Here is a 26,424-nt window from a genome sequence, read left to right on the forward strand (position 1 = left end):
CCCCAGCCCCCACCCCCAGCCCAGTCCATGGATCTGGGACATCTGTGTTCCGCTAGAACAGCTGTTTGGCCAGGGGCAGCCGCCAGGCCTCCCAAGCCCAGGTTCCTGCTCCGAGCGCTCAAGAGCCTCTGGGCGAGGGAGCTGGGGCTTCAGTCCAGGCAGTAGCCGCTAGTCCCAGCCCCTGTCCTCCAGGTGGGATTGAGTCCCTTGTTTGCTCAGTCTGGCTCTTCACTCCTCACTGTGAACCCCTCCGTTCCCCTTAATCTTAGCCTTCTGTTCCCCCTCAGTCCCTGAAAGTCTGGGCCAACTCCGAGGCCCCCAACACTTCCAGCATGCTCTCTATCCCCAGCCCTCTCCCTATCCTCAGGGAACCTCCCACACCACCATTACTCAGTGCCGGCTTATTCACTACCCTGAAAGCTCTCGGCTTCTGCCAGCTGAATTCTGCCTCCCCAGAGCCCAAAGAGCTGCTACCACCCCCACCCCAGGCACTCCCACAGGCCACCCCTGCCCCCTCACAGACTCCCCAAGCAGGAATTAAGGCTTGAGGATGAGGTCTGAACGTGTGGCTTCCCAGCTCCTGCATCCGACTCCTGGGCCCCGTCATCCTAATCCCTGAGTGCACACACGCACACACACACACACACACACACTCACTCAGTGAGCAGACATACCCAGAAATACAAACACAGATGCCATACACTCTGATTGCTGCAGACACAGGCCAACACATAGACACTCTCAGTGGCCTGCCTACCCAGTGGAAACGAGCTGCTGCTCAGTAGAGGCGCTCTGGAGTTCTCTCTGCCTGGAAGTGTGTATGTGTGGGGGGCAATTTGGTGATAAGCAGAGGGGGAGCCTGTGGGAGGGGTAATGGGGGTTCCATTCTAGCTGCTCTGAGGGTGCCTTCCCCTTTACAGTGGGTCCCCACGCCTGCAACAGGCAAGGAACTTGAAGCCCCCCTCACTGGGGCTCAGGTTTGCTCTTGGGAAAGTGGGAGTTTAGTCTAGACCATCTCTGCCAGCTCAGCAGGCTCCAGGTTCCCGCACAGCTGAGCGGCCCCAGGCCCCTGGGACTCTGCAGCGATCACAGCTCTGCGGTCATCAGACCAAGTCTGCACTGAGGCAGGTGAGGTGCTCCTGGCTGCCCCAGGCCTCCTGCTCTCTTCCAGGCTGCCCTGGTGCTCGCCCACTTGCCCACCAGACTCCTTGGGCTGCAGCCCCCAGCAGGGGCCATGTCTGTGGCCAGACGTGGATCTCCAGCCTCAGTCTGGGCGTCTGCCTCCCCTCCACGCAGCTCAGCTGCCTGGAGCTAGTGGGAGGGCTGGGGGGAGGGAGGGCGGGCCGCCTGGTGTGGAGGGGGCATTCCTGCCCTCCAGCGCAAGTCCCCCACTCCGAGAGACTTCACGTCCTTGGCACAACCGGCCCACGCTGTGCCCTCCTAGTTGGTTGGCTTCTCATCTCCAGTGCCCAGTTCCTCCATTCCACCTCAGTGACCCTCTCCCTCACCGCCCCCGGGGCCTCATCACCCCAGAGTCAGCACCACGAGCCACTCCAGCTCGGAGATGCCCAGCCACCCTACCCTTGACCGTAAGCTCATTGCTGCCGCTATAGAAACACTGGTATGGCACCGACTGTGTGCCACACACTCTTTGAAGCCCTTTGCATATGTTACGGATCGGCTCAGTTAAACCCCGTGATGCCTCTACAAGCACATGCTATTGCCATCTCTGTCTTCGGATGGGGACGCAGACTCCGAGAGGCTGTATGCTTGCTCAGGGTCCTAGACACGGCGATAATATGTGGCAGATCTGGGATTCACGCCTGGGTGGTGCGTCTTCCAGGCCTGTGCTCTTGGCCGTGACTCCGTACTGGCTCTCGCTGTGACTGCTCTCGGATCCAGGACGTCCTGGGCTCTCAGCATTTCCTCCGTGGGCCTCTTGCCCCCACTTCCTTCTGCACACTATCTGACTCCCGTGACTCCCTTGCAATTCACCTTGTCTTGCAGCTTAACTGTTCCTTTGTCCTTCTGCCAACGCCACCCAGTAAAGCCTCCACCCTGCCTAAGTGGGGCTTTCTACTTCCTCCGAGTCTATTCTCAAACTGCCAAGCCTCATGGGTGGAAAGAAAATCACCAGCCGGCACGTCTCTGGCGTCACTCAGGCCGTCAAGGCTCTGGGGGAACCTCTCCCCACCAGTCAGTGCTCATCGGCCCCCCTCACTGTGACCACACCTCCTCCTGGATGCACCCATGCCCCTCCTGTCCTAAAACCAAACCACACCCTCCTTCAACCCCATATCTGTCTTCTCTTAACACCCTCTTCCCTTCCTCAAAGCGCTGTCTACACTCCCTACCTGTCTACACTTTACCTCCGCAACACTCATTCCACTCCAGTCTGGTTTCTGTCCCATCACGCTGCTCTCTTCGTTGCTGAAATCAGCAGACGAGGTTCCTTAGCTAAACTATGGAGTGTCCTCTCCCCTCCCCTTTCCACAGCTTTGGCCCTGTGGAACCCTCCCTTCTGGAAGCATTCTCTTCCTCTTGGAAACAGGCTCCTTAAACTTCATGTTCTCCCACAAAGCCCAGAAGACTCCTAGCCAAAAACCCGGGCTCACCCCTGCTCTTCCTGCTCCCTCAGGCTTTCTTCCACACGTTTCCAACCCAATCCAACACCAGTCCCTGCGGTCTTCCTTCTGAGTATCTCTAGAATCCATCCTTTTTCTGCTTCGGTCTCCCTGCTGCCCCTCCTCTCCCCTCCCCCATCTCTCCCCTCGGGCTGCAACCCTCCTGGGCTCCCCACTGCTGCCTCCCGGCTGGCTGGCTTCTTCCAGGTGGCCCCCTTGATTTTGCTCAAGTGGAGCTGAACTCAGCAGGTGTGGTCAGGTGAACATGCTGCCGCTGTGCCTGAAACAGCTGGCTAACTCCAGCTCAACCCTCAGAGTGCTGCCGGGCAGTCGCTTTGCTCGGAAAGCCTTCCCTAACTCCACAGAGCAACAGGTCAGCATCCTCCAGCGTCCTGCTTGCATGCAGACCCATTAGACCCACCTGGCTTGCTGCTACCCCCGCAGTGGACTGCCTGACTGTCCCCAGGGGCCCAGGGAATGCTGCTTAAACAAAGGGGGAAGAGAGGAGTTGGTCACAGGGGTGTCCTGCCTTCTTGGCTTCACCTGTGTCCTGGTTTTGAAGTGACTCTGTCTACTTCTGATTCTCTGATCACTTTGGGCCTTGGGAGGGGGGGGCTGTCAGCGGGGCAGGGACTGGAGGTGGGTCCTCGGGGCAGATTCTCACCGAGTTAGAGCAGGAAGGCATCAGGGTCAAGCAGAGGGGGCCCAAGGCAGCCATTGCATGCGGGATGTCCCCTTCTCCTGTTCCCCTCTACATCTTGCTCATCTCTTTTCAGAGAAGTGTGTCCCAGGCTACAGGTCCCTGACCTCTCGTATGGGGACGACTCCGTTCTGCCAGGGTTTTGGGCTGGAAGGAGCGTGTCCTCCATTCCCTAGACTCTCTTCTTGGCCGTCCCTCTCCCGCTGGTATCCCCTTGGCCCCCCTCCAACCTCCCCCAACTCGTGGGGCTTTCACTTGCCTGAGCCGGTCGGACGTACGCTTCTCTGAGCAGCCCGGGCCAGCAGGAGGGCAGGACCCCGCGGGCGCTGGGGGCCGGGGGCGTGCGGGGGTGGGGCTGGGGTGCGCGGGCCCCGGTTGTCCGGTCCCTCGCGCAGCGTCGCTGCGGCCGCCGGGCCCCTGGGCGCCCGGGCGGAGCGGCGTTCTCACGGAGTGTCCTCCCCTCTCCGGCTCCGCACCGCCCCTCTCCCCTTCCCTCCTCTAGGTCTGCGGCTTCTAGCACCTCGCACTGAGCTCCCAGCACCCCCGCGGTCTCCAGCCCGGACTTCGGGGGGCCTGGGATGCAGACGTTGCCACTCTGGAGTGAGGGACGTAGGTGGCACGGTTCGGTCTGCAGCCCCGGACGGATACCCCCACCTTCCCTGGAGGGGGCGGGGGTGGTGCTGTGGGGGCAGGGAGACTTCTCCGGGAAGGGGCTTGATTTCAGCCACCCTTCCCCAGTCACCGCCCACCAATCTCCCCTCCCAGAATGGGGTGTGGCCACGAGCCCCTTCCAGGAGGCGACACTGACTCCCAGTGGGATCTGTAAGGGCCTCTTGGGGGTGAGGGGTGGGGAGGGAGCACTGGGTGGGAGACTGAGGAGCTGATTTCTAGAACCTGGAGGTGTTCAGCTGGAAGAGCATCTCCTCCAGCCTCTGCCTTCCATTCATCGGCTCATCCATTCATAAACCCTTCCGGATGAGGACCATGTGCCCACAGCCTTCCTCCTGACAGCGGGGCTGCCAAAGGGGCGCTGCACTCGTCCTCTGGCTGCAGAGGGGGAAACGGAGGTGCAAGGCCCCACAGCCTGTTGCCCAGCACCCTGTGCCCAGGGCCGTGTGGGATGCCGAGGCAGGATGGGAGTCATCCCCAGACGCCAGCCCCAGCCTGGTCAGTCCTCCAGATTGGCCGGCAGGGTTGTGACCTCCAAGGGGCTGCTGGCACCAAGGACTCTCCACTTCGGTGTGTTCTCTGAACCACGGCTGGCTTTCCCTTCAGCTGGCTAACTCCAGCTTGACCTTCACCGTGCCGCTGGGCCATCACTTCCCTCAGGAAGCCTTCCTTAACTTCCCAAACCTGCAGGTCAGATCCGATGTCCAGGTCTGCATCCTCCACCTTTCTTCCCTTGAGGACCGGCATTATATTCACCTTGTGGGGCCAGCCAGCCGTTGTGGGGCCAGCCGGGGACAGCCACAGCTGAGGTCAGAACAGGGCTGTTGGACAGAACTGATTTCATTTACTGAACAGAGTAAATGTTCACTGGAAGAGCTGGGGCCAATGACATGTCCCTGCTCACACCTACTCCATGTGGAAATATTGGAGGGTTCCAGAGCTGCTCAGAGCTAAGAGAGCACTTCCTCCCCTAATTCCAGAGCTGCTCAGAGCTAAGAGAGCACTTCCTCCCCTAATTCGACCTCCCACACCACTCTGCCCGCTTGGCCCAACCTCACCTTCCAGAGCACGTGTGGGGAGAAGGCATAAGCTCCCGTGGACCACTGCTGTGACCAGGTTGAGGCACAGGGAGGGGGGCATGGGGGCGAGAGAAACTTGGGAGGATGCATCTGGACATCCACTTAGATTGGGGGAAAGGAAGTCTCAAGGATCTTGTGAACCCCTGCCTAGTTCTTCCCCAATGGACATAGGCCTTGCGTTTTTATGTGTTCATTCCTTAGGTTGGTCTGCTCTGATCCCCTATACCATTCTGTGCCAGGCTCCGCCAGGCATCGAAGATACCAAAGTCCTGCCTTGGGGAGATCACTTTGGGGAAGGGTTGGTGGTGGGCCGAGGGGTCCCACTGTCAGGGTCCTTGTCCCCCACTCCCACCCCTTCCATCCTTGGGCATCGTTCTGGGGTACGTCAGGTGAGGATTAAGATGGGCAGCAGGAAGGGTTTCCTTATTGATCAAGGAGGGGCCCCCAGGCCTGAGTTACGAGTTCCACTGATGATGATGCTGTTGGGGGACCAGAGAAGGGGCAGTGAGCAGGCAGGGGGGAGGTGGAGCAGAGGAAGTGCAAGGAGGGGGACTTCCCTCAGGCTGGAGGAACCACAGGCTCCACGACTGGCCAGCATTTATGAGTGGTGGCCTGTCGCACCCTGGCCAGGGGGTTGGTCCCTCTGCAGAGGACAGCAGCAGGTAGCGGCTCGGGTGGGGAGAGAGAGGAGCCGTGGGTACAAGGCCTGGCCGGCCAACCTCTCACCACAGGACTCGGTGAGTCCCTTCTTTTGGGGGCCTCAGCTTTCCCATCTGTACAATGATGTGGTCTCTGCCGCTCTGGTTTGGTTTTGCAACATCTGCTGTGTACCTGTGGGCCTGGTCCTCTGGCCTGGGCTCTCGGGAGGGGGAAGCAGACAAGGACCACTCAGAGTAGTGTGGGCTGTGATGGACGGAAGCCCAGGGGCTGGGGGAGCACTATGAAGTCAGGGGAGACTTCTGAGAGGAGGGGTCATCTGCACTGATCCTTGAAGAATGAGACTCTTCCCAGCTTGTCCTCGGCTCACAAAAATCGTAGGCCACATGGAGAAGACGGCTTTGTGGAGGTCAGCCACCTGCTCCACCTCGAGGGTGCAGGTGAATGCCGCGCGGGGTGGAGGGCGGAGCCACGTCTTCCGCACAGCCACACACACCTGGGCAGGCCCTCCTCGCCCCAGACCCTGTGGGTCCATGGACCCTGACGTGGCTCTCCTGCGAAAGACTGGGGATTGTTTTTCCATTAAATTTAAGTCACTAACATTTTTTAAAAAAGAGTTTATATATTTGACACACACAGAGAGAGAGAGACAGAGGGAGCAGGAAAGTGGCAGGCAGAGGGAGAGGGAGAAGCAGGCTCCCTGCTGAGCAAGGAGCCCGATGAGGGGCTCGATCCCAGCACCCTGGGACCAGGACCTGAGCTGAAGGCAGATGCTTAACCGCCTGAGCCACCCAGGCTCCCCTAAGCCACAAACATTAATTGAGCACCTACTGTGTGCCCTGACAGTGACCAGAAAAGGGCAACATACAACAGGTTCTAGTAGGATTAGTAATTGTTTTGTGCAAAAGAAGCCTTCAGCCTGCCTGGCCGCTGTGGAGAGAGGGAGGACAGACACAGGGAGAGGAGGAAGAAGGTGTTGTGTTCAGGGGATCCTTGGAACTGGGCCTTTCAAGGTGGGTTTTTTTTTTTTTAAGTTATTTATTTATTTATTTATTTATTTATTTATTTAACAGAGACAGCCAGCGAGAGAGGGAACACAAGCAGGGGGAGTGGGAGAGGAGGAAGCAGGCTCCCAGCGGAGGAGCCCGATGTGGGACTCGATCCTGGAACGCCGGGATCACACCCTGAGCCGAAGGCAGACACCTAATGACTGCACTTCCCAGGCGTCCCAGGGTTTTTTTTTTTTTAAGAATTTATTCATTCATTTTTGAGAGAGAGAGAGAGTGTGCACAAGGGAGGTGAGGGGCAGAGGGAGAAGCAGACTCCCTGCTGAGCAGGAAGCATGACACAGGGACTCAGTCCCAGGACCCTGGGATCAGGACCTGAGCTGAGGGCAGATGCTTAACCGACTGAGCCACCCAGGCACCTGAGGTGGGGGCAGAGAGGAGTGGAGGCCTCCAGGGGAACACAAGCCAAGGCTCAGAGGCTGGAATGTTTGAGATTGTTCAGGAGCAGTGAGAGGGTGGGGGACGAGAGGGAAGCCTGGAGCTCTTGTCTGGAGTCAGATCAGCAAAACCTTGCAGGGTGGAGTCACGTGCGATAGTCTCAGGACAGGACTCCGCTCAGAAGCCGCCTCCTCCTGGAAGCCTCCAGGTCGGGGCCTCACCTGGGCTCTGGGTCATGGCAGTGACGATTTTGTCTGCCCAGGCTGTGCTCCTGGTTGGCTCACTGCTGCCAAGAGCCTGTCCCTGAGGAGTTACCCAGAGTTTTTGAGAACCTGGAAGAATCTGGTCCAGCCCCTCTATCTAGCCAGTGAACTCTAGAGGCCCAGGGCCAGGCCTTAAGGGCTGAGGGATCCCGTGTGTAGTTTCTGTGGGCCTGTGGTTCATTGCTGTGGCCAGCCTGGAGCAAGAGACTGAGGTGGCTCCGCATTCCAGAGAAACCAGTCAGTAGACCAAAAAGAGAAGGACAGCGAACTGCAGTCCAGAGAGAAAATCCAGGTCAAAAGCCTGATACAGGGCCCCCTGTGGAACATCCAGCAGGATCGTGCTTCAGGCCCTGCCCGGTGCTGCTACGTGGAATCCGTTTGCAGGAGCTGTGCCCAGGCAAATGCGGGGCTGGTGTCTCCAGGGCTCAGTTCACCTCTGGTTTGGCCCCGGGAGGGCTGTGAGATCAGGGGAGCGGGCAGGCAGGGAGGGAAGGAGGGAGGGAGGGCAGGGTGTAGCCCCTTAGCCCCTGCCTCAGCCCTCCCCGGCCCCCCGGCCCCCTGGCTTCAGCTTCTCCAGTGTTCTGCTCACGGTGGACAGGCTGCTGCAGGCTCCTGGGGGAGAGACCAGGACAGGGCTGCCTCAGGAGACAGGCTCGGGGGCAGAGCAACCCAGAGGGACCACAGGGGAGAGAGGGGAGTCCCAGGGACAGTTTCAGCTGCACTTAAAGAGGCATAGATGGTCAGAATGGCCCTTCAAGAGGACAGCAGCATGGTGGGGGCGGTTAGAAAGAGGACTCTGGGGCCAAATACCTGGTTTCGGGTCCGGCCCCACCACTTCCTAGTTGCCTTAATCTCTCTGTGCCTCAGTTGCCCCACATATAAAGTGGGCCTAATTGCAGTACCTCCCTTGTGTGGTTGTTTTGAGAATGGAACAAACTAATATATGTAAAGTGTTTGGTGCAGGGTCTGGAAGGGGACCTTTTACTGGGATTAGGCAGTCTGCCTGGTGGCAGATGCTGTCGGCTGAGGCCATCTTTGAGAAACTCCTGCCCTAGAATTTTCCGGTGTGTGGACATGGTAGAGGAGGAAGATGTTCCATTTCAGGTACCAGCTCTGAGAGTTGGCTTCCATCATTGGAAAAGAGAGTGAAAACATAAACTGGGACATGGGACCTAGGGGTGATCCCAGTGTCCATGCTGGGCACAATGGAGAAGGCCTGAGGTCAAACAAGAGGAGACTGGCTCAGCTTGGAGCAAGAAGGGTTTTGACCAAACACATGGAGGAACCGCCCAATCTGCTGGCCTCCGGTGACTTGGGACGTCCACGTCCCTTCTGCTTGTCCGTCAAGGCTTCTCCCAGGGTCCCACAGAGCTGCTTAGCCAGAGAGCAAAGATGGAAGACGGACTCTGGAATTTTTAAAACTTACCCTCTTTATTGCCATTGGCACTGGATCTTCCCTCCCCATGGTCTGGCCCTGGGTGGGGGTGGATTCTCAGGCTCCCTGCGGGATAAGACCACCCCAAGCCCCCTGGTTACTAAGCCATTCTCAGATCAAGTCCTGCTTTGGGAAGGGAAGTCCTCCTGCTGTCTTTGCTCCACCATCTTCCTTGAGGTCTCCCACATGATCTGGGCTGATTTGCGAGTGGAGTTGGAAGAGATGGGCCCTTGAAGGGGAAGATGGCGGACTTTTCAAGGAGGTGGGCGTTATGGGGAGAACTAGGAATATGTAAAGCCCCCCTGGATTGATGGAGATGGTAGCATGCGTGTGGGGGGCGGAGATGAGTTAAGGAGCTATACAAGGGTCCTGAGGTCTTAGGGGTGGTAGAGGGTGTTTAGGGGGGCTCAAGGGATGAAATGGGCTTCTCTGGAGATCTTGGAGGCTTTGGGGTTGTTGGAAACTCTCTCGGGGGGAGATGGGAGATCTGGGTGCTTTGAGCTGGTTGAGGCACATTTGCAGCAACAGGCTGGAGTCTGCTGCACGGTAGTCATGGCAACGCCAGCACACCACACGCGCGCGCACGCGTGCACACGCACCCAGGAGCAGTCACACCCATGGGCTCGGCTCCACCCCACAGCGTGCTGCAGACGTCCACACGATGGGTGTCACACAGCAGCCCTTGGAAGAGGGCTCTGCTGGGCTGGGGAGAGGACTCACCTATGGCAGGCAGAATGTGGTCCAGGTTGAACCGAGCCTTTAGGAACGGGTAGGCCAAGATGAGAAGCCCTGAGAAGAGAGACGCAGAGGGGTTCTGTGATAGGGAAGGGCCTGCTTGGTGCAGGCTGTGGAGATGTGGGTGGGCTGTGAGCCTGGGGCTGCTTTCTGAGGGGGTTATGGGTGTGCATGGGAGGACATAGGGTGCAGGTTGGGACTGTGGGTGCATCAATGTGAGCCTGTCCATGTTGGGAGGGGGCGGCTCCCCGACACCCAGCCCTGGGAGGGGGCAGGGAGTCATGCCTCTGTGGGGAAGGGGCCCCGGGCTGTGAAGGCGCAGGCTTCCCCCAGGTGATCAGCATGGGTGGCTTCCTTCCTTCTCAGCCGGCTGGACAGGGCCCCAGCTGACATCACCACCAGCTCTCCTTTGGCCCCCCTCCCCTAGCACAGGCCTGGGCACTCCGGAGCAGGCTCCTTCCCAGCCAGACGTGGGGAGGGCTGAGCCAAAGAGGGGACCCAGCCCTGCCCAGCCCCACTTCATCCCCAGACCAAGTGTCTGTGGCCTTTGGCGGGAGTTGCCAGGTATGGAGGCCAGGAACCCACCAGTCTGGTGCTTCTGGCTCCACTTTTGGCCCAGGCGAGTGGGGAAAGGGATGGTACTCGGCATCGTTGTGGGGGTATCAGTGGGGCTGGCTCGGATATACAGATGGACAGATGCATGGACAGACAGATGCCCTGCCAAGATATACCAGGAAAGAAAAGGAAACCCTTCGAGTTGGATCCTACCTTGGCTCACAGAGTGTCCCACTGGGACCTCTGTCCTCTTTTACCTGCCCCCGTCAGGCCATCCCCGACAGGCTGATGAATTCCACCAAAAACCCAAGAGCCCAGGGCTTGGAACTGGAGAGCCAGAGGGGGAGCAGCCAAAGAGGAGTGTGGCAAGCAGCTCCCCTCTCCACAGGGTCCTTATCCCTGGCAGAAGGAACCTTACCCCAACCCTCCTGGGCCCCCCCACGCCCTGACAGCTGCCTAGCTCACACCTGTAGCTTCTGTTCCTCCCCAACCAATTCCTGTTGAACCAGCCCTTCCCTCCATTTCTCATTCACCCGACCATGGCCCTGCTCCCTCTCTGAGCCCGGCATCTGCTCACCCAGACCGGCGGCGCCGATAAAGGTGCCCCCCACGGCGGCTGCAGCTTTGGACACAGACACACCGATGATGATGCTGCCGGCCACCAGGCTGAGGGCCACACAGGCCAGCTGCAGGCAGCGGAAGTCTCTGCCGCTGATGGGGATGTCCATGCAGGCCTACCCAGGGTATTGTCAGCACCCAGGGGGGCCTGTCCCTGGAAAGCCCTGGAGGTCTCAGTCCTCTTGGATGTGTCTTTGTTGGAGCTCCACCTTCAGAGTGGGAATTTCTGGGCAGGAAGATTCAGGGCGAGTAACCCTACCCCACAGCTCTCCTAGGGGCCCCCAGCTGCACCTTGACCTGGGATCCCTGCCAGGTCACGCCAGCCTACTCTTCTTCCCGTGAAGGCCCCTGAATCTGGAGGCCACTCTTGGCGCTCTGGCCTGATCACGTCCTGCCTTGGCTGTGAGAGTCCTGGCGCGCCAGGCCTGCCCCACCGGGTCCCCCCGTTAGCTTCCTCTCAGGAGAGCTTAGCCCGAGCTCCCCTGCTCGGGACATCCTGCCCTGGCTGCCGGAGCCGGCGCAGCTGCCACTGGGCCTTGGCCTATTAAAGTTTAAAGCAGTGGAGGGGCTTGGTCCAGGGGACCTGGGTTCCTCGGAGCTGCAGGCAGCGGGGAGGGCCTGAGTTATTCATGAGGTTGCAACGTGAGCTGCTGCCTGTCCCAGAGGCCCACGAGGGCACTCCGCCCAGGTTCCACTGCTGGTTCCTGAGGGGGCGGGATGGACTGGTGGCTTCACGTGGGGCATAGCAGCCAGGGACGCGAGGAGACTCCCTGGCTACACGCTCTGCTGTCTTCTGCCATGTGGCACATGGGGCTTCTGCTCAGGGACTCAGAGGCAGGCATGGGCGGGGACCTGGAGGAGGCTCAAGAGGCAGGAACGGTGACTGGGACAGGAGGAGAGAAAGAAGAATTCCTCTGAGTTCACTCTCTCCCTTTGCCCCTCCCCCCAGCCTGGGAACCCCTGGCCTCCTAGGAGGAGCAGGGTTGAGGGGTCCTGGTTTGAAGCTGATCTCAGGGGACCTCCTCCCCAGATAGGCTTGCTTCCCCTCCCTCTTTAGTTCCTCCTGGGACGCCTGGCAGAGGGCTGAGAAGAAAGAGCAGGGAGTGGAGGGGGGTGGGCAGGAATGGGGTAGAGGAAAACAAATATGGAGAGAAGGATTGGCAGGGACTGGGTGCCAGGGGTCAGGGTCAGCAGACTGGGACATGGCTAGTACGTCCTGACCTCCTCTGCCCGGCCTGTCTGACCTACTTGCAGGACCCACCAACTCAAGGCTGGACAGCGATAGCCAAGCCCAGCCCTATCCCACCCCTAGACCCAGCCCTCGCCACTAACTGCATTCTCTGGCCCTTGATGGATCCGGGCCTCCCTGACCCGAGTCTGGATCTGGTCCTATGCCTGCACCAGGCATCGGGGCCCAATTCCCAGGGTCCCACCACCAGCCCCACTGGCCTCTGTTTGCGTGTCTCTGTCTCCCCACAATGTCTGCCACCCAACATAGTCACAGCCAGGCCATGGACCTCCGCTGCCACAGCTGCTCCCTGCCCCTTGTTCCTCCCCATCTCTGCTGCTGCCCTTCTGCTGAGTGTCTGGAGAGTGCCCCCTCGTCCTGCAGGACCCTACTCCGCCGGCCCCAGCTCTGTAAAGCTATTCCTGATGGTGCCTGAGTGGGTGGGCTGCCTACTGCTGCTCCCATGTCCCCATCATCTGTCCTCGTTCTCTGTCCCCTCTGTAGACTGTGAGCCCCTCAAGGGCCAGTTCAGGGAGTGAGCTCCACAGAATGCCTAGAAGGGCCCTGGCTTCTGAACACAAGGCAGAGCTCAAGGAGGGCTTGGCCCTGCGTGACCACCTCAGGTCAGCAGAGAGGAGGGCCATGGGTACCATGGGACCTCCGTCTCTAACAAGGGAATTTCCTTGGGCAAGGGTTGGGGCCTGAGAAGGCCAGGGTCACCGGACTGAGGTTCAGCTGAGGGAAGAATGCCAGGAGGCTGGAGAGGGGCCTGCGTAAGGACGGGTGTGAACTCAAAGGTACGTGTGGGGGGGTGTGACTGCAGAGCACCTGTGGGCCCCCAGGCTGTATTCCTGGCCCCCATAAGAGGAAGCCCCTGGAGGTGGGCATTCCCAGCTACCGCGGCTGCTGCCAACATCCCCTGTGCCTCTCTCCAGGATGAGGTCTGATTATTCCTCTAATTAGGCATCAAATGACAGCCCATGTCTCTGTCACACATAATTGATCCCCCACTGACTAGTTTTAGAAGGAGCTGTCAAAATAATTGTCTCTGAAAATGTGTTCCTGAGATGCTGAGCTGTAGGAATCTCAACACCTTCACCTCCATTAAGTGTTTGCCTAACTCTGGCTGGGCAGGGTGTCGGGCCGGGGGCGGCTCCCACACCGTCAGCAGGACGGGGCACCTCACACTGTGGGACCTGGGCCGGCCCCTCACCTCCTGAGCCTCACTTTGCCCAGCTGGTGAAACGGAACGGAGAGGGCAGAGGCTGGGGTCAGGGAGGCCTGTGCACTGTGACCTTCGGGCTCCAGAAGAACACTTTAACCTCCAAAAGTGAGACCAAATTCTAAATAAGACTTATTTTTTTGGCATTGTAAATCCCTCAAGGGCCCAGAGTCAGAGGAGGAAATACGGAGGAGAGACGCGTTAAACCATTTCAGTTACAAGATCACAGAAGTACAAACCCATCCAAGCTCCTTTGTAGAATAGATGGGGAAACTGAGACATGGGGAGTGGAAGGACAGCCCCAGAGTCCGTGAGAGAACCTCATTGTCCAGATTCCGTGCGCAGCTGAGAAATACTCTAGCATTTCTCTGGCCTTGAATTTCTAACTTGTCCTATTTGAGGTGGGAGGAATTGGCAACCCCACCGTCAGAGGGAGACGTTGTGTTCAGTCAAGGCCTCTGTCTTCTCCCTCGTGACAGGGGAGTGTCATTAAAGGCTACTTGAAACCTTTGTGATGCCTGCTCTCCTGTTGATTGGAAATGTCGAGGGAGAGAGAGAGAGAGAGGCTTGCGGATTCTTTCCTCAATACAATCTGTTTCATCTGAAAAAGAAAATACAAGTTTGTCCTTGGGTGATGTGCTTCCTATAATAGGTAAAGGAGATGGAAGCCTGAGTCACTAGAGGCCGATCGCCCCACCTGTTCCCCACCTTGCTAGCCTCAGAGCCCTCCTCGCTGAAGCCTGGGTCCCCTAGGCCTCTGGACTCTGGGTGGATGGTGGGTGGTGGGTAGGCCACGGGTCACAGCTGAGTTCTGCCGCAAAATCTGTCTTTGTTTCGCGACGAGGCCAGGGCTGGAGTGCCTGCCTATGCTCTTTCCTTCCTGGAGGCGCCGAGTCCAAGGCTGGCATGCGGTAGGGAGGAAGAGTGGGTGAAAAGGCCTCAGCGTGGTTTAGTTCCGTTTATTTTCCTTGAGGGGTGAGGACCCTGGAAAAGAGCGTGATTAATGCACTGATCCCCTGGGGGATGGGTAGCTTTCCCAGACTGTTCAGAAGCTGAACTGTGGCTTCCAAGGCAACTGCTGCCATGGCAACAGGAGTGCCAGCTGAGGGGGGACCTGGCTCCTCGCTCCCCTCCAGACCTAAGCAGCTGGAGTGGCTGGCACGGGACCAGGGCACGGCTGTCTGGGAGCGGGGTCTGGGGAGAGGTATTTAGCCGGAAGGGAGATGGGGCCCCCAAGAGCTCAGGCAGGTGGACATCCAGAGGGAGAAAGCCTTGGCCCCTGTGCCCAGACCCCGCTCAGACAGGGGTCAGACAGGAGTCGTGATAACTGAATTTGAAGCAGGAGGCCTGAGGTCTGGGACATGCCGGCTGGCTAGGACCAGCTTCCTCCTAAGGCCCAGTCCACACCTGAGCCCTAGAGCCAAGGGAACAGGCCGCCACAGTTCCAGGCCCCAGAGCTTCCCTCAGTGTGTCTGCCATACCTACCCCTGCCTAGTAGAGCCAGGCACATGGTCTGGGCCTCAAAAAGGGCAGGGGACTTCCCAAGGTCACCCAGTGAAGAGTGGCAGAAGAACTAGAACCCAGGACCCCTGATCCCCAAACGCAGACTCTCTCCCTGGCACTACAGCTGCCCCTTGGGGCCAGGGACCCCAGCCCAGAGGGGCAGAGCAACCTGTCAGCAGAACCCCACAAAGGACCAGAGGCCAGGCCCATCTGGAAAGCCCAGATCCATCTCCACCCACACAAGCCAAGGAAAGGGGGGAAAACTCATCTCCGTCACTGGCACCGAGTAGAGGGATTGTGCCCTGTGCTGAGGAGACAGCAACGAGAAGGACCGTCACAGCTGTAGCCAACCCTTGATCGCACACCGGCCATGTGTGCCCGGAACTGCTCTGAACACTCTGCATTTATTAATCCATAAACCGCTGCCCTGAGACTAACTTGCCCAGGGCTCAAAGCTAGTTAAGTGGCAGGGCTGGCATTTGAAGCCGCTCTGGGTCACAAGTGTCTCCAGGAGGAATGCCAGTGCTGTCTTCCTACCTGTACATCAGGGTCTTTCTCTCCTTTCTCTGCTCAGCTCTTCTAAGTGGGGTGACATAATGGTACCTCACCTCACAGGACGGCTATGAAAATTAAATGAGATAATGCCGGGACATCTCTCCGCCAGCAGCTGTTGCTTGCTTAGCGCACGACAACGCTAACAAAACTGCAGCATTGAGTTAGAGCCGTGAAGGATGATGGGTGGACCAGGGTGGGGAGGCAGGCTGGTAGGGGGCACCGCCTGAGCAAAGGCATGGAGGCCTGAGAGCCACCTGGAGCTGGACACAGAACAGGGTCGGGGGGAGCTTGGTCCAGGAAGCCTCTGGAAGTCACCTCTCAGCTGGCCAACCCGAAGGACGGATCGGGCTGGGGCTGGAGCCGAGACAAAACTCATACCCTGGTTCTGAATCCCCAGGGACTGGGAGACTTTGGGCCAAAAGGCTCAGATTCTGTAGGCCTGTTTTTCCAGCCCATCCCTGTCCAGGGAGAAGAAGGGATGTGAGGGTAGTGACAGTTGCTGCAAAGGGAAGACTGTCGGCAGAAAGGATGTCAGCCTCCACACGGAGACATCGATGCTGCAGGACGGCCCCTAGAGTAAGGAGCCCCTGACCCCACCTCCCCTCTCTCCAGGGAGAGAAGCTGCTGGCAGCACCTTGTCTGCTGCCCTGGCCCTCAGACCTCCCTCCTGCTCCTTGATGGGAACTTCTAAAGCCCCTTCCCGCCCCAGCCCTTCCCAGTGTGGCTCTGAGGGTGGCAGGGGACAAAGCACACAAAAGCCTTTTGCACGAGCAACGTGAGAGCCACGGGTATGAGGCATCATTTTCCTTTGTTCTAACTCTGGCAAGTCCTGGGCACACAACAGATCCTCAAGAAAGGCTCAGGGCTGCTCCAGACAGAGGGGACCTTTTCTCCTGCCCGCGCGTGGCTGGCCTGGCCACAGGGCACACTTACTACGGCATTTTTCGAAACCGGTTTGTGTGATGGTGGCTGATCCCTCCTCTTCCACCTGCCGGGGGGAGACCCTACAGGACAGAGCTGTTTCTTACTCATCTCTGGGTCCTGGCACAGAACAGGAGACTGACAAATGTTGACAAACTTCATTTCCTCACCTAAAAAAGAAAAGCAGTGATCTCTCCTTCACCTTGTTTTGTGAATCCGATGAGGGGCTAGATTTAGAGGTCCCAATTAGGGGCACCTTCTCCCCACTGGGCTGGACTCGGCCCCTCTCCAGAAGGCCTCTCTCCCTCTCAGGTTTACAGGGGACGAAAGGACCACCAGAAAGGCCACAGCTAGAATTTAAAACAGTTTTATTAAAACAAGCACACTGTATAATAGCATTGTCGTGTTGTGTGTCTGTGTGACTCGTACAGACCCATTTTCTTTAGGCAGCTCGACACCCCAGCTTCTCGGAGGCCAGATGCGCCTGCAGGCTCTCGGGCAGCCGGCGGCCCATGGCTCGGACCAGGGCTGCCTGCGATCTGCGGCCACATCAGGCACGGAGCCCCTTCTAACGGCCCTGGACTGGTGCTGCCGTCCAGCAGACACAGCCTCTAAGTCACTGGTCATCTTAACAGCTTAAAACCAGTTAGAATAATAGGAAACAGCTGAATAAAACCTTTCACATGCGTGGACATTCAAGGAAGAGCAAGCCGTGACATGCTCTGGAAAATCCACCGGCTTGCAGTGGGAGTTTAAAGTCCCATCTTTGCTGGAAGTGCATGGTTAAAACAAACATATTTTTTTAAACGAAATAATACGGACTTCAGCAGCAATTCCAAACAAGGAGGAGAATGATAAATGAGGGACACATTTTGGTCCCGGCAAAGAAAGATTATGTGCTTCTCCCGCGCCATAGACTGGAAGACTGATCTGGCCTCCTGAACTCGGAAGGCTCCCTGCCCTTTCCTGAATTGAGGGGATGGCTTTGCTCAGCCAAGGGGAGGACGTCCGGAGGACAGAGGAAGGACCAGAGGGGGTGGGGGGTGGGCAGTGCTGAGAGAGGAACGAGCCTCTGTCAACTGCCACTTCTCAAGGCTGGCTCCCCGAAGGCTGCAGCCCCAGCCGCCTGCCGCCTGGAGAGCCGGCTGGATCCTGGATCTGCAGGCGGGTGAGCAGGTGGGCAGGAGCCCAGCAGAGAGATGTCCCTGCCGCAGGCGATTATGCAAAGTGACAACTGATTGCTTTCCTTTTCAAAGACAAACCCTTTGGATGGAGCTTTTTCCTGGAGGACTCTGGGGAGATGGGGGTTGGGTGGGAACCTCCGAGCCGTCGCGGGGATGGAGCCACGGGCCCTCTCTGGGATGGAGACATCGAGCAGCTTCCTCCGCCTGCCTTGCACACTTGGCCGCACCCGGGCAGGCTGAGGTCCGTGAGGCTGGGCCGGAGCAGGTCACAGTGCGGTGGGAGTTGGGCACGGTTCCGGGTCGCTGCTGCGGCCTGCCTGGGCCAGGGCCCTCCGGCGAGCCAGGCGTGACTTGCAGGGGGGGGAAAGCCTCACAGAGCAGAGGCCCTCGACCAGGGACTCGGACTCCTCTGCCAGCTCGTCTTCCTCGCGCTGAGAAAGCTGGCGGTTAAGGGCGATGGCCTCAGCCGCGAAGAGTGTCAGGTCCATCGTGCTGCTATTTCTACAGGGGCGGGCAGCACAGAGCAGAGGGAAGCGGGGCTCAGCGCCCTGGCTGGCCCGCTCCCGGACCCCTGGACGCTTTTTCTGGGCTGCTCGCCCTCGTAAGTCGTTCTTGCCCAGGTTTGGAATCTGATTTCACTGAGGCTGGAATGCCTTTGAGTCTCAACTACAGTCCTTAGATTTAGGAGTTGGGACACATGCCCCTTTCTATTCAGAGAACCCCCTTCACACTCCCATGCTCTGCATCCAGCTCTCCCCAAAGAAGGGCCTGGCACATGAAGCACACACCCATGTATCCCCCTCCCCCATCAGGGCGGAGAGCTTCAAGAGCAGGGTCTGTGCCTTTGTGTCTGAGTCCCCAGGGCTCAGCCCAGGGCTAGCATACAACAGGCATTGTGGGTCTGCTGAATACACCTTGTGGAGTGGACCAGAGGTTTGGGGCCTCAAGGCACCTGGACTTGCTCTAGAGAATAAGACATGCCCACCCCGGGCAGCAGGTCACCCCAGTGGCGACTACAGTGATGTAAGACTTCCCTGGGTAACTCCCAGCACTTGGTCATGAGGTTGCTCCCTGGGGGTTCCCACAGTGTGCAAGCCCTGGTCCTTTGGGAATAAGGCAGTACTCACTAGGAACATGGTCTAGTGTAAAAGGCACTAGTCAAACAGATCCAGGTTCAAAGTCCAACTCCCCAAGGCATGGCCTTGAATGAGTTACCTCAATCTCTCTATTCTCGGTTTTCTCATCCATAAAATGGGGTAATAGGAACACTTCTCTTTTAAATTTATCATAAAGATTATTAATAGGATCTCTGTAAAGCCCTTAGCACCAAATCTGGCGTGCGGTATGTATTTACTATAGAGCGGCCATTACTATTACTGTGTCTGGCCCGACAACTGGTCCTACTGCCTCACAGCGCCCCCTCCTGCTGCTGGCACCAACCCGCAGCAGCAGGAGCGAACGCTGGGGTGAAAAACCTACAGATAAGGTCCTTGGGCTATAAATGGTGATTTCTAGTTAGATGCAAGCAGATATGGAAACAGTTTTTCCCCTGCAAGCAGCACCTGAGGGGCCTTAAAGGAGCTGGAGGGCAGGGGAGGCCGTCAGGTGGCAGCAGAGAAGAGGGGAAAGAGGGGAGGAGCCCCACGGATAAGGCAGGCTGGGGAGCCCCTTCAGGAGACTAGGCTCCCTGTCCCCACCTCCACCCCAATGTGGCTGAGAGTCTGAGGGAAAGTCAAAGCCAAAGAGAGAAGGGCATCAGATGTGGTTGGAGCATTTACCTCTGGAGGACTTGCGGCGTGGGGAGTCCCCTTTCTGGAGCTTGCTAGAATGGGAAGGATAGACGTGGGGGTAAGCACTGCTCCCTCCTTCAAGAGCTGCCCGACCCACACCAGTGCAGAGTGGGTAGGTTACTAGAGACTCCTGGCCCAGCACAGACACTTGGCCAAGCTTGCCTGCAGGGTCAGACTTCACAAGGAGAGAGCGAGAAAGGACAGCTGGAACCCCCCTGACTCTGCATGGAGACTCACTCCCTTTCCCTGGCAGTCTTCTTAATCCTCCAAGACCCAGCTCGAGGGTCACTTCCCCTGAGAAGCATTCATTCTCCCACCCCGCCCCCCCCACCCCTGTGCAAGCAGAGGTGGAATCTCATCCTTTTGTGCCCCTAGCACTTTTGATAAACATCTGTTACACACTATCCCATAATTTATTCCCTTGTCTCCCCTCCCCACTAGAGTAAGACAGGGATTGGGTCTTACTCATCCCAGTATCTCCAGAGTCTGGCATGGGTAGGTGCTCAGTAAAGTCAGCAACTCTTGGGTGCTAGGAATCAGCCAGTCAGAGATTCTTAGGTTGGGTCCCCCTGTAACATGGGGCTGGTAATGTTTGCTTCCTTCCCCTGGGAGGGCCACTGACACTGGCTAGGGCCTGGCAGACCAATGACACAGTAAATCACAGGAGGTCTGGCAGACCCCTTGGAGGGGAGAAGTCAGGTACCATGCCTATCTGAGGAGGACGGTTAAATGTTTTCTGGTAAAGACTTGGATCCTTTGTTTGGGGAAAATACCACCATTTGCCTTTTAGGCAAGCTGCACCCCAGGACCACGAGGAGAACTTCTGTGCCCCAAATATATCCTCACTATAAGCAGGGAAGCAAGGCCCTGCTTCTGGGCGTTCTCAGCTCATGACATGTCTGTATAAGGGGAGGGTGCCACAGGCCCCAGATGCCAATACCAGGCTGCTTCTGAGACTGTGTGGCTCTGCCAATGGTAGGATGCATGTGCCAAAACCCAGAGGCCTCTGTTCATTCCTGAGGGGCAACGGTCAGTGAGCAGCCTAGTCTGAGGCCAAGGTTACAGCCAAGTCTCTGACCAGTAAGGGGCTCCTTCTGGGACTACATCAGTGGCCAGTTCGCTCTGCACGTGCTGGGACTGAAGCTGGTCGCCCTCCAGCTGCGCTCAGCTGCCTGTGCTGCTGTCTAGTACTTGCTACTCCAAAAGCTTCCTCACGGCCACGCTGCAGGCCTAAGGAGGAGGACTGCCGCCCCTCCCCGGGTTACTCACCCCCTGCACCCACGGGTGCTGCAGAACTTGGGCAGCACTCAGTCTCTGCTTTGCATCGCGAACCAGGAGCTTGGAGATGAGGTCTTTGGCCTCGCTGGAGATGTGTGCCCAGTCCTTGTCGGGAAACTCGTACTTGCCTTCCTGGATGCTCTCGAACAGCTTGTTCTAGGTAAAGAAGATTCCTCCTGAGGCCACACTACCAGGGAATAAGCAGAATGTGCCTGCCATTGATTTGGTCACCCTGGGTCCCATCGGCCTCGGCTGAAGCTGCAGCTCGTGGCTTGGGGATGCCACAGGCCAGGGCCCTCCCCGGCTCCCCACTTCCCGCTAAGTCATCGGACCACACAGAATGCCCCTGTCGGAAAGGGATGGCTAGGTTACTTGGAGGGCTGGGTGGGTGACACCTGGGGAATGCCAACTAGGGGACGCAGCCCAAATTCCTTAGCCCTTCATATGGGGCCCATCTGTGGGCAACCTGTCAGGTTTCAGCTCCCCACCACCACCCACCTTACACTTCGACCTTCTTCCTTGTACACATGCAGCTGTCTTTCCCACCTCCGTGTCTTGGCTGGTGCTGCCGCTCCTGCTTCTATTTCTTGGGCGAGGCTCATGTTTGAAGGCTCAGCTCAGGTATGCTCCGCTCGAACGACTCTCCCCTGAACTCCCAGCTAAACCTGTCTCTCTCACCCCCTGTCGTTGGCCCTGGGACAGAAGGCTCTAGAGACCCCCTTCCAGAGCAGCACCCCCCCCCGGCCCAATCCTGTTGGGCATCCCGCACGCACGCTGACCGCCGGCAGGCTCCATGCAGCGGGTCCCCCAGCTGCACTCACCTGGCACACCCTGCAGACCTCTCCGCGGTCCCAGCCACAGTCGGTCCCACAGTGACCTACGAAGGGCGGGTAGCCGCTCAGCATGATGTAGAGAACCACGCCCAGGCTCCACAGGTCACAGCGCTTGTCGTAAAATGTGGCCTCGTCCCTGAAGACCTCCACCACCTCTGGGGCCATGTACTCCGCAGAGCCACACTGTGGGGACCAAGGTTGGGAGGGGACACGGCAGAGAAGGGAGAGGCTGTCACAGGGAGGGGAGATGGCGAAGAGCCGAATGTAATGGCGCTTGAGCAGGAGGACGGGGCGCGGAGCAAGGAGCTGCCAGGAAAGCTGGCCAGAGGGCTCCCCTGATACCACCAAGGCACTTCAAAAAGCTGGGCTAACTGGGCATCGGTCATGGAGTCCTAGCATTCCCCACGAACCCAGTCCCGGTCACCTTCCTTCCAGGTCCCTCTCTGGTAGGCAGAGGCTTACTGAGCCACCCAGCTGCCCCCATAAAACAAGGAGTTCTTAAAGTGAAGTCCTGCCAAGCTTCTCTGCCAGCTTAGACCAAGGAGGTATAAGAATTTAGAATTAAGAGTCCATCAAAGCTGGGAGAGCTCAAAACAAATCCAATCTCCCCGCTTCTCCCATTTATAAATGGGAAAACCAGGGGCGCCTGGGTGGTGCAGTCATTAAGCGTCTGCCTTCGGCTCAGGGCGTGATCCCGGCGTTCTGGGATCGAGCCCCACATCAGGCTCCTCTGCTGGGAGCCTGCTTCTTCCTCTCCCACTCCCCCTGCTTGTGTTCCCTCCCTCGCTGGCTGTCTCTCTGTCAAACAAATAAGTAAAATCTTAAAAAAAAAAATAAACGGGAAGACCAAGAATGAGGATGGGGCAGGGATTTGGTTCAAGCACATCAGTGGTAAACCCACTACAAGAATTCAGGATTCTTTCCTTCCATCCTTGCATAGAAAATGCTGATAAAAATAAAACAAATTCTTTTTGCTTCCCTCTTCCTTATTGCAGGCTTGCCAAGAGATCCCTCCCTGGCCCCCAACACACACAACTAATTAGATGGGAAGATAGGAAATGGAGAAAGGACATTTTCCGTGTTATTGGCAATTAGAGTTAATGACTTTGAGAACAAGGTAGCTCAGTGTAGTAAAAGCTAATACAGAAACATTTCTAATAATGTCAATTAGAATAAGACATAAGCATATTGAAATGCATGTCTTAAAAAAGGTTATTAGGAAAATTCACTTATGAAGCATGCAAATCTCGAAAGACTCATCATAATTACAGTACATCGAGTATGTACAAGAGATGTCTTAGGAAGAACAGCTCCCAGCCGCACATCTGGGCATGAAATGTGAAGTGAAGGAAGCAACAGGATAACTCAGGCAAGCGAGCCTACATGCAGAGAACTGGGGCCGCTCAGTTCTGGCCACAGACGGCCTACACTCCCCACCCTCCATCCCAGGGGCACGGGCTGAGACGCTGCCGGGGAGAGTGGGACTCCGAGCTATCGTGGGCTCAGGGGCAAAGGGCTGGCCTGGGACAGTGTCTGTCTTTGCCTGGGTAAGGAGTCCTCAGCCTGTTCCCACAGATACAATCTGTCTCCTCACTGGCCCGAGGACCCCAAACAAACAGCTCTCCCGTCAGCTTCATTAGCAACTAAGCACGGACAGCAGCGTGGGGTGGCTCACAAAGCAGCGGCCACGTGACAACTCAGGCAGGGACACTCGGCTTTCCTTCCTCAGCCCTCTGTTCTGGACTCCAGCTTTGGGCTGGGGGTAATCCAAGGGTGCAGGAGCCCTGAAGGAAGTGGTACAGGGTGCCCAGCCATACATACTGGAGTGGTCAGCTCTGGTGTGGTTATGGGGGTGCAGGAGTTGTTCAATTTCACCCCACTGCCCAAGTCAAAGTCACAGATTTTCACTGGAGACACCTGAAAGGGAAAGCAAAAGGCAAAGGTTACAAATATAAGAAACCCAAGGGTATGAGGAGACCAATGTGACTGTAACACAGTCACTCAGCCTCCCTCACTCCCTCCCCTCTCACTCGCTGGCTCTTGCACACTCTCTCTCTCTGGCTGCCGTGCCAAAGCCCAGCTTTATCTGTCATGTCGTGTTTACTCTCCTTGGGTGAACTAGAAATCACCTGAGGATCTATCCTAAGGTGACCCCTGCCCCACACTCTTTCCTCACTTCCTAAGAGAAAATGTGTGTGCTACGTGGTGTCAGACTGCTGTGCGCTTAGTAAAATGAGGAGCAAACCTGTGGAACTCTTGCCCACAAATGACAAAGGATGGCATAGGCTGCAGAATCAGAGAAGTAAGTATTGCTGAAAGACTCCTTGTGGCCCATTCAGTGGAGGGCACGACCTCAGGTGGCTTGGGGTGACCAACTCATCTTTGCTTGCTTGGGACTTTGTTGGTTGCAGCACTGAAAGTTGTGTATCCTGGGAAACCCCTCAGGCCCAAGCAAACTGGGAGGGCTGGTCACCCAAACTGGATGTTGCCCCTGAAACCACAGACAGTGTGAGTCATCTCTGGAGCCGACCAGAAGGGCACTTGGCACAGATGAGGAAGAACGGCCTGCGTGGTGGAAGCAGTATAGTAAGCCCCTCGGAAATGCTGGTTGTGGGAGTCCTGGCTCAGCCACTGACCTGCTGGGGAAGCCGACCATCTCTCAATTTCCCTTCCTCCCTTTCTTTCTATCCTCTCCCCTTCCTTCCTCTCTTACACCCTTCTTTGCCACTTAGCTTCTCTTTTTTTTTTTATTGTGATAAAACATATATAACATAAAATAATCCACTTTAGCTATCTTTGAATGTATAATTCAGTGGCACTAATTACATCCACACTGTTGTACAACCATCCCCAGTATCTGTTTCCAATACTTTTCCATCATCCCAAACAGAAACCATCAGGTAGAAACTCCCCAATCTCCCCTCTCCCCAGTAACCTCATTTACTTTCTGTCTGTATGAATTTGGCTATTTCAGATGTTTCATTAAGTGGAATCACACAGCATCTGTCTTTTTGTGCCTGGCTTATTTCACTTAGCATACTGTTTTCAAGGTTCGTCCATGGTGTAGCGTGGATCAGAACTTCAACTGTTGTGTGGCTGAACAATATTCCGTTGTATGGAGGGACCACATTTTGCTTATCCGTTTACCTGTGGACGGACACTCGGGTTGTTTCCAGCTTTGGATGTTGTGAACACTGATGTTCAAGTTCAAGCCTCTGTATCCAATTCTTTTGGGTATATACATAGGTGTGGAACTGCTGAGTGGTACGGTAATCCCGTTTAGCTTGGCAAGGAACTGCCACACTGCTTTCCACCGCGGCCACAACATTTCCCGTTCCCGCCGGCGGTAGGTTCCAATTTCTCCACAGCCTCATCAGCATTTGCTCTTCTCTTTTTTTTTCTTCTTTCTAAAATTCTAACATCCTAGCAGCTGTGAGGTTGTGTCTAATGTTGTTGTTGTTTTTAAGATTTTATTTATTTATTTGAAAGAGAGAGAGCATAAGCAGAGGGAGGGAAGTGGGAGAGGGAGAAGCAGACTCCCTGCTGAGCAGGGAGCCTGATGTGGGGCCTGATCCCAGGACCCTGGGATCATGACCAGAGCCAAAGGCAGATGCTTAACCAACTGAGCCACCCAGGTGGTTTTGATCAACATTTCCCTAATGACCAAGGCATCTTTTCATACGCTATTGGCCATCTGTATACTTTTTTGGGGGAAATGTCTATTCAAGTTCTTTGCCCATTTTTAAAATTGGGTTGTCTTTTTGATGTTGGGTTTTAGAAGTTCTTTATATTTTGGATATTAAACCCTTATCAGATATATGCTTTGCAAATATTTTCTCCCATTCTGTGGCTTATCTTTTCATTTTCTGGATAATGTCTTTTGATGCTTGGTTGCTCTTAGTTTTAGTTTTTCAACCATAGAAAAAGGGCAATAATCCTGAGCCATTAAGATCAAATGAAAGGACAAAAGCCATGAAAGCGTATTGTGATCCTGAGGCAAGAGAGTAGATCAAAGCGTCTGTGGAGTTCTGGGGTCAGACTACCTCGACTTTAATCTATACCGCTTACAAGCTGAGTGATTTTGGGCAGGATTCTTAATCGACCTGAGCTTGCTTCGGTTTCGTCATCCATACAATGAGAATAGTAATAGTACCTACCTCGTAAGATTTTATAAAAACTTAATAAGATAAGTGTAAGTGCCTGGCACAACGTAAGCACTCAAGAAATGTTAGCTACAATTATTATTAATAATCATAATGATAATGGTGACAAATTATAAAGTCTTATGCCAGAGCCACTGACAGGAAGTCACAAGATCTTATTTGAGCTAATGGATTACTACTCCCCACAAAAGAGCTGTAAGGAGCAGCTTACACTCACCACATTCACTTACAGCCGTTTCTAGGTATGGGCTATCCCTTAATTCAGACCAACAATGTGTGTTCATACATACGCACCCATATGCATACACACAGAGCCATGAATGTGCGCCAGCAAAACCACCAGGGTTTTGCTCAATCCCTCCAAACAAACACAGAATTTGTCAAATTCTTACATGCTTATGGAAGTACAGACACTTCCATTTAGTAGTAGGGTAAGGTAAAGTTTAAAATAGGTTGCATCTGTTTAACGCCCAATATTCACGTTTGCTTTTTAACGGGCACCTTTGGAAATAAAAATGGAAACAGAAACCCTTTTCAGGAAATTGCTTCCTAATTATTACTTCAAGTGGTGGGCACTCGCTGGCACTTTTACCATAGCATAAACATCCTTTTTAGGCAAAGATTTGCTTCACAGAAGATTGAGTTGCTGTTTATGACTCACACCAACTGCTCTAAAGACAAGTGCACTGGGCTAGAAAACACACATTTCATGCAGGTCACATGTATTTTATAAACTCTCAGGTGTAAGCCAATCACACTGTTGATAAAAAGCAAAAAAGAGCCAGGGATTAACCCGACTTGGAATTCAGAAACACTACACATTCGGTCTAACATGCTCACGTGTCCATGATAACCAGCGCGGGTTGGTACTTGCGGCCGAGAGAACTGCTAACGGCCTAGCTGAAAGAAGAGGTGGCTTCCCCACATCAGTGTAAACTGTGACCCCCAACAAGTCAGCCCGAAGTAC

At 56.0% G+C, this 26,424-nt stretch overlaps 2 protein-coding genes across 9 annotated transcripts in view; both read right to left on the bottom strand.

Annotated features, from left to right (window-relative positions):
• Positions 1 to 7,089: 7,089 nt before the first annotated feature.
• KNCN (kinocilin) lies at positions 7,090 to 16,433 on the bottom strand. The gene is made up of 8 exons (XM_034651942.1): positions 16,222 to 16,433; positions 13,939 to 14,214; positions 13,470 to 13,831; positions 10,740 to 11,663; positions 10,193 to 10,324; positions 9,593 to 9,661; positions 8,864 to 8,938; positions 7,090 to 8,049 (listed from the first exon to the last, which is right to left on the bottom strand). The coding sequence occupies exons 4-8, from the start codon at positions 10,888 to 10,890 to the stop codon at positions 7,970 to 7,972; spliced, it is 507 nt and encodes a 168-aa protein (XP_034507833.1). The 5' UTR covers positions 10,891 to 11,663; positions 13,470 to 13,831; positions 13,939 to 14,214; positions 16,222 to 16,433; the 3' UTR covers positions 7,090 to 7,969.
• Positions 16,434 to 16,563: 130 nt separating this feature from the next.
• LOC100473113 (MAPK interacting serine/threonine kinase 1) overlaps positions 16,564 to 26,424 on the bottom strand; it is a 51,422-nt gene continuing 41,561 nt past the window's right edge. For 6 of the 8 annotated variants that reach the window (XM_034651920.1, XM_034651912.1, XM_011225318.3 and 3 more), the window contains 5 exons: positions 23,116 to 23,211; positions 21,283 to 21,477; positions 20,453 to 20,617; positions 19,172 to 19,215; positions 17,497 to 17,894 (listed from right to left, as the gene is read on the bottom strand). In XM_034651920.1, coding sequence (XP_034507811.1) covers positions 17,660 to 17,894; positions 19,172 to 19,215; positions 20,453 to 20,617; positions 21,283 to 21,477; positions 23,116 to 23,211 — 735 coding nt within the window. In that variant the 3' untranslated portion in view covers positions 17,497 to 17,659. Of the gene's footprint in view, positions 17,895 to 19,171; positions 19,216 to 20,452; positions 20,618 to 21,282; positions 21,478 to 23,115; positions 23,212 to 26,424 lie in introns of all 8 variants that reach the window. The other 2 variants (XM_034651890.1, XM_034651897.1) reach the window with 2 other exon arrangements.

Source organism: Ailuropoda melanoleuca, chromosome 2 (genome assembly GCF_002007445.2).
Source record: "Ailuropoda melanoleuca isolate Jingjing chromosome 2, ASM200744v2, whole genome shotgun sequence".
Lineage (NCBI taxonomy): Eukaryota > Metazoa > Chordata > Mammalia > Carnivora > Ursidae > Ailuropoda > Ailuropoda melanoleuca.

Coding starts and splice junctions, on each gene's coding strand:
- KNCN (XM_034651942.1), bottom strand. CDS start 10,890: ATGGACATCCCCATCAGCGGCAGAGACTTCCGCTGCCTGCAGCTGGCC. Junction 9,662..10,192: donor GAGCCAGAAGCACCAGACTG/GTGGGTTCCTGG, acceptor CTCTCTTCTCAG/GGCTTCTCATCTTGGCCTAC. Junction 8,939..9,592: donor CCACATTCTGCCTGCCATAG/GTGAGTCCTCTC, acceptor CTTATCCCGCAG/GGAGCCTGAGAATCCACCCC.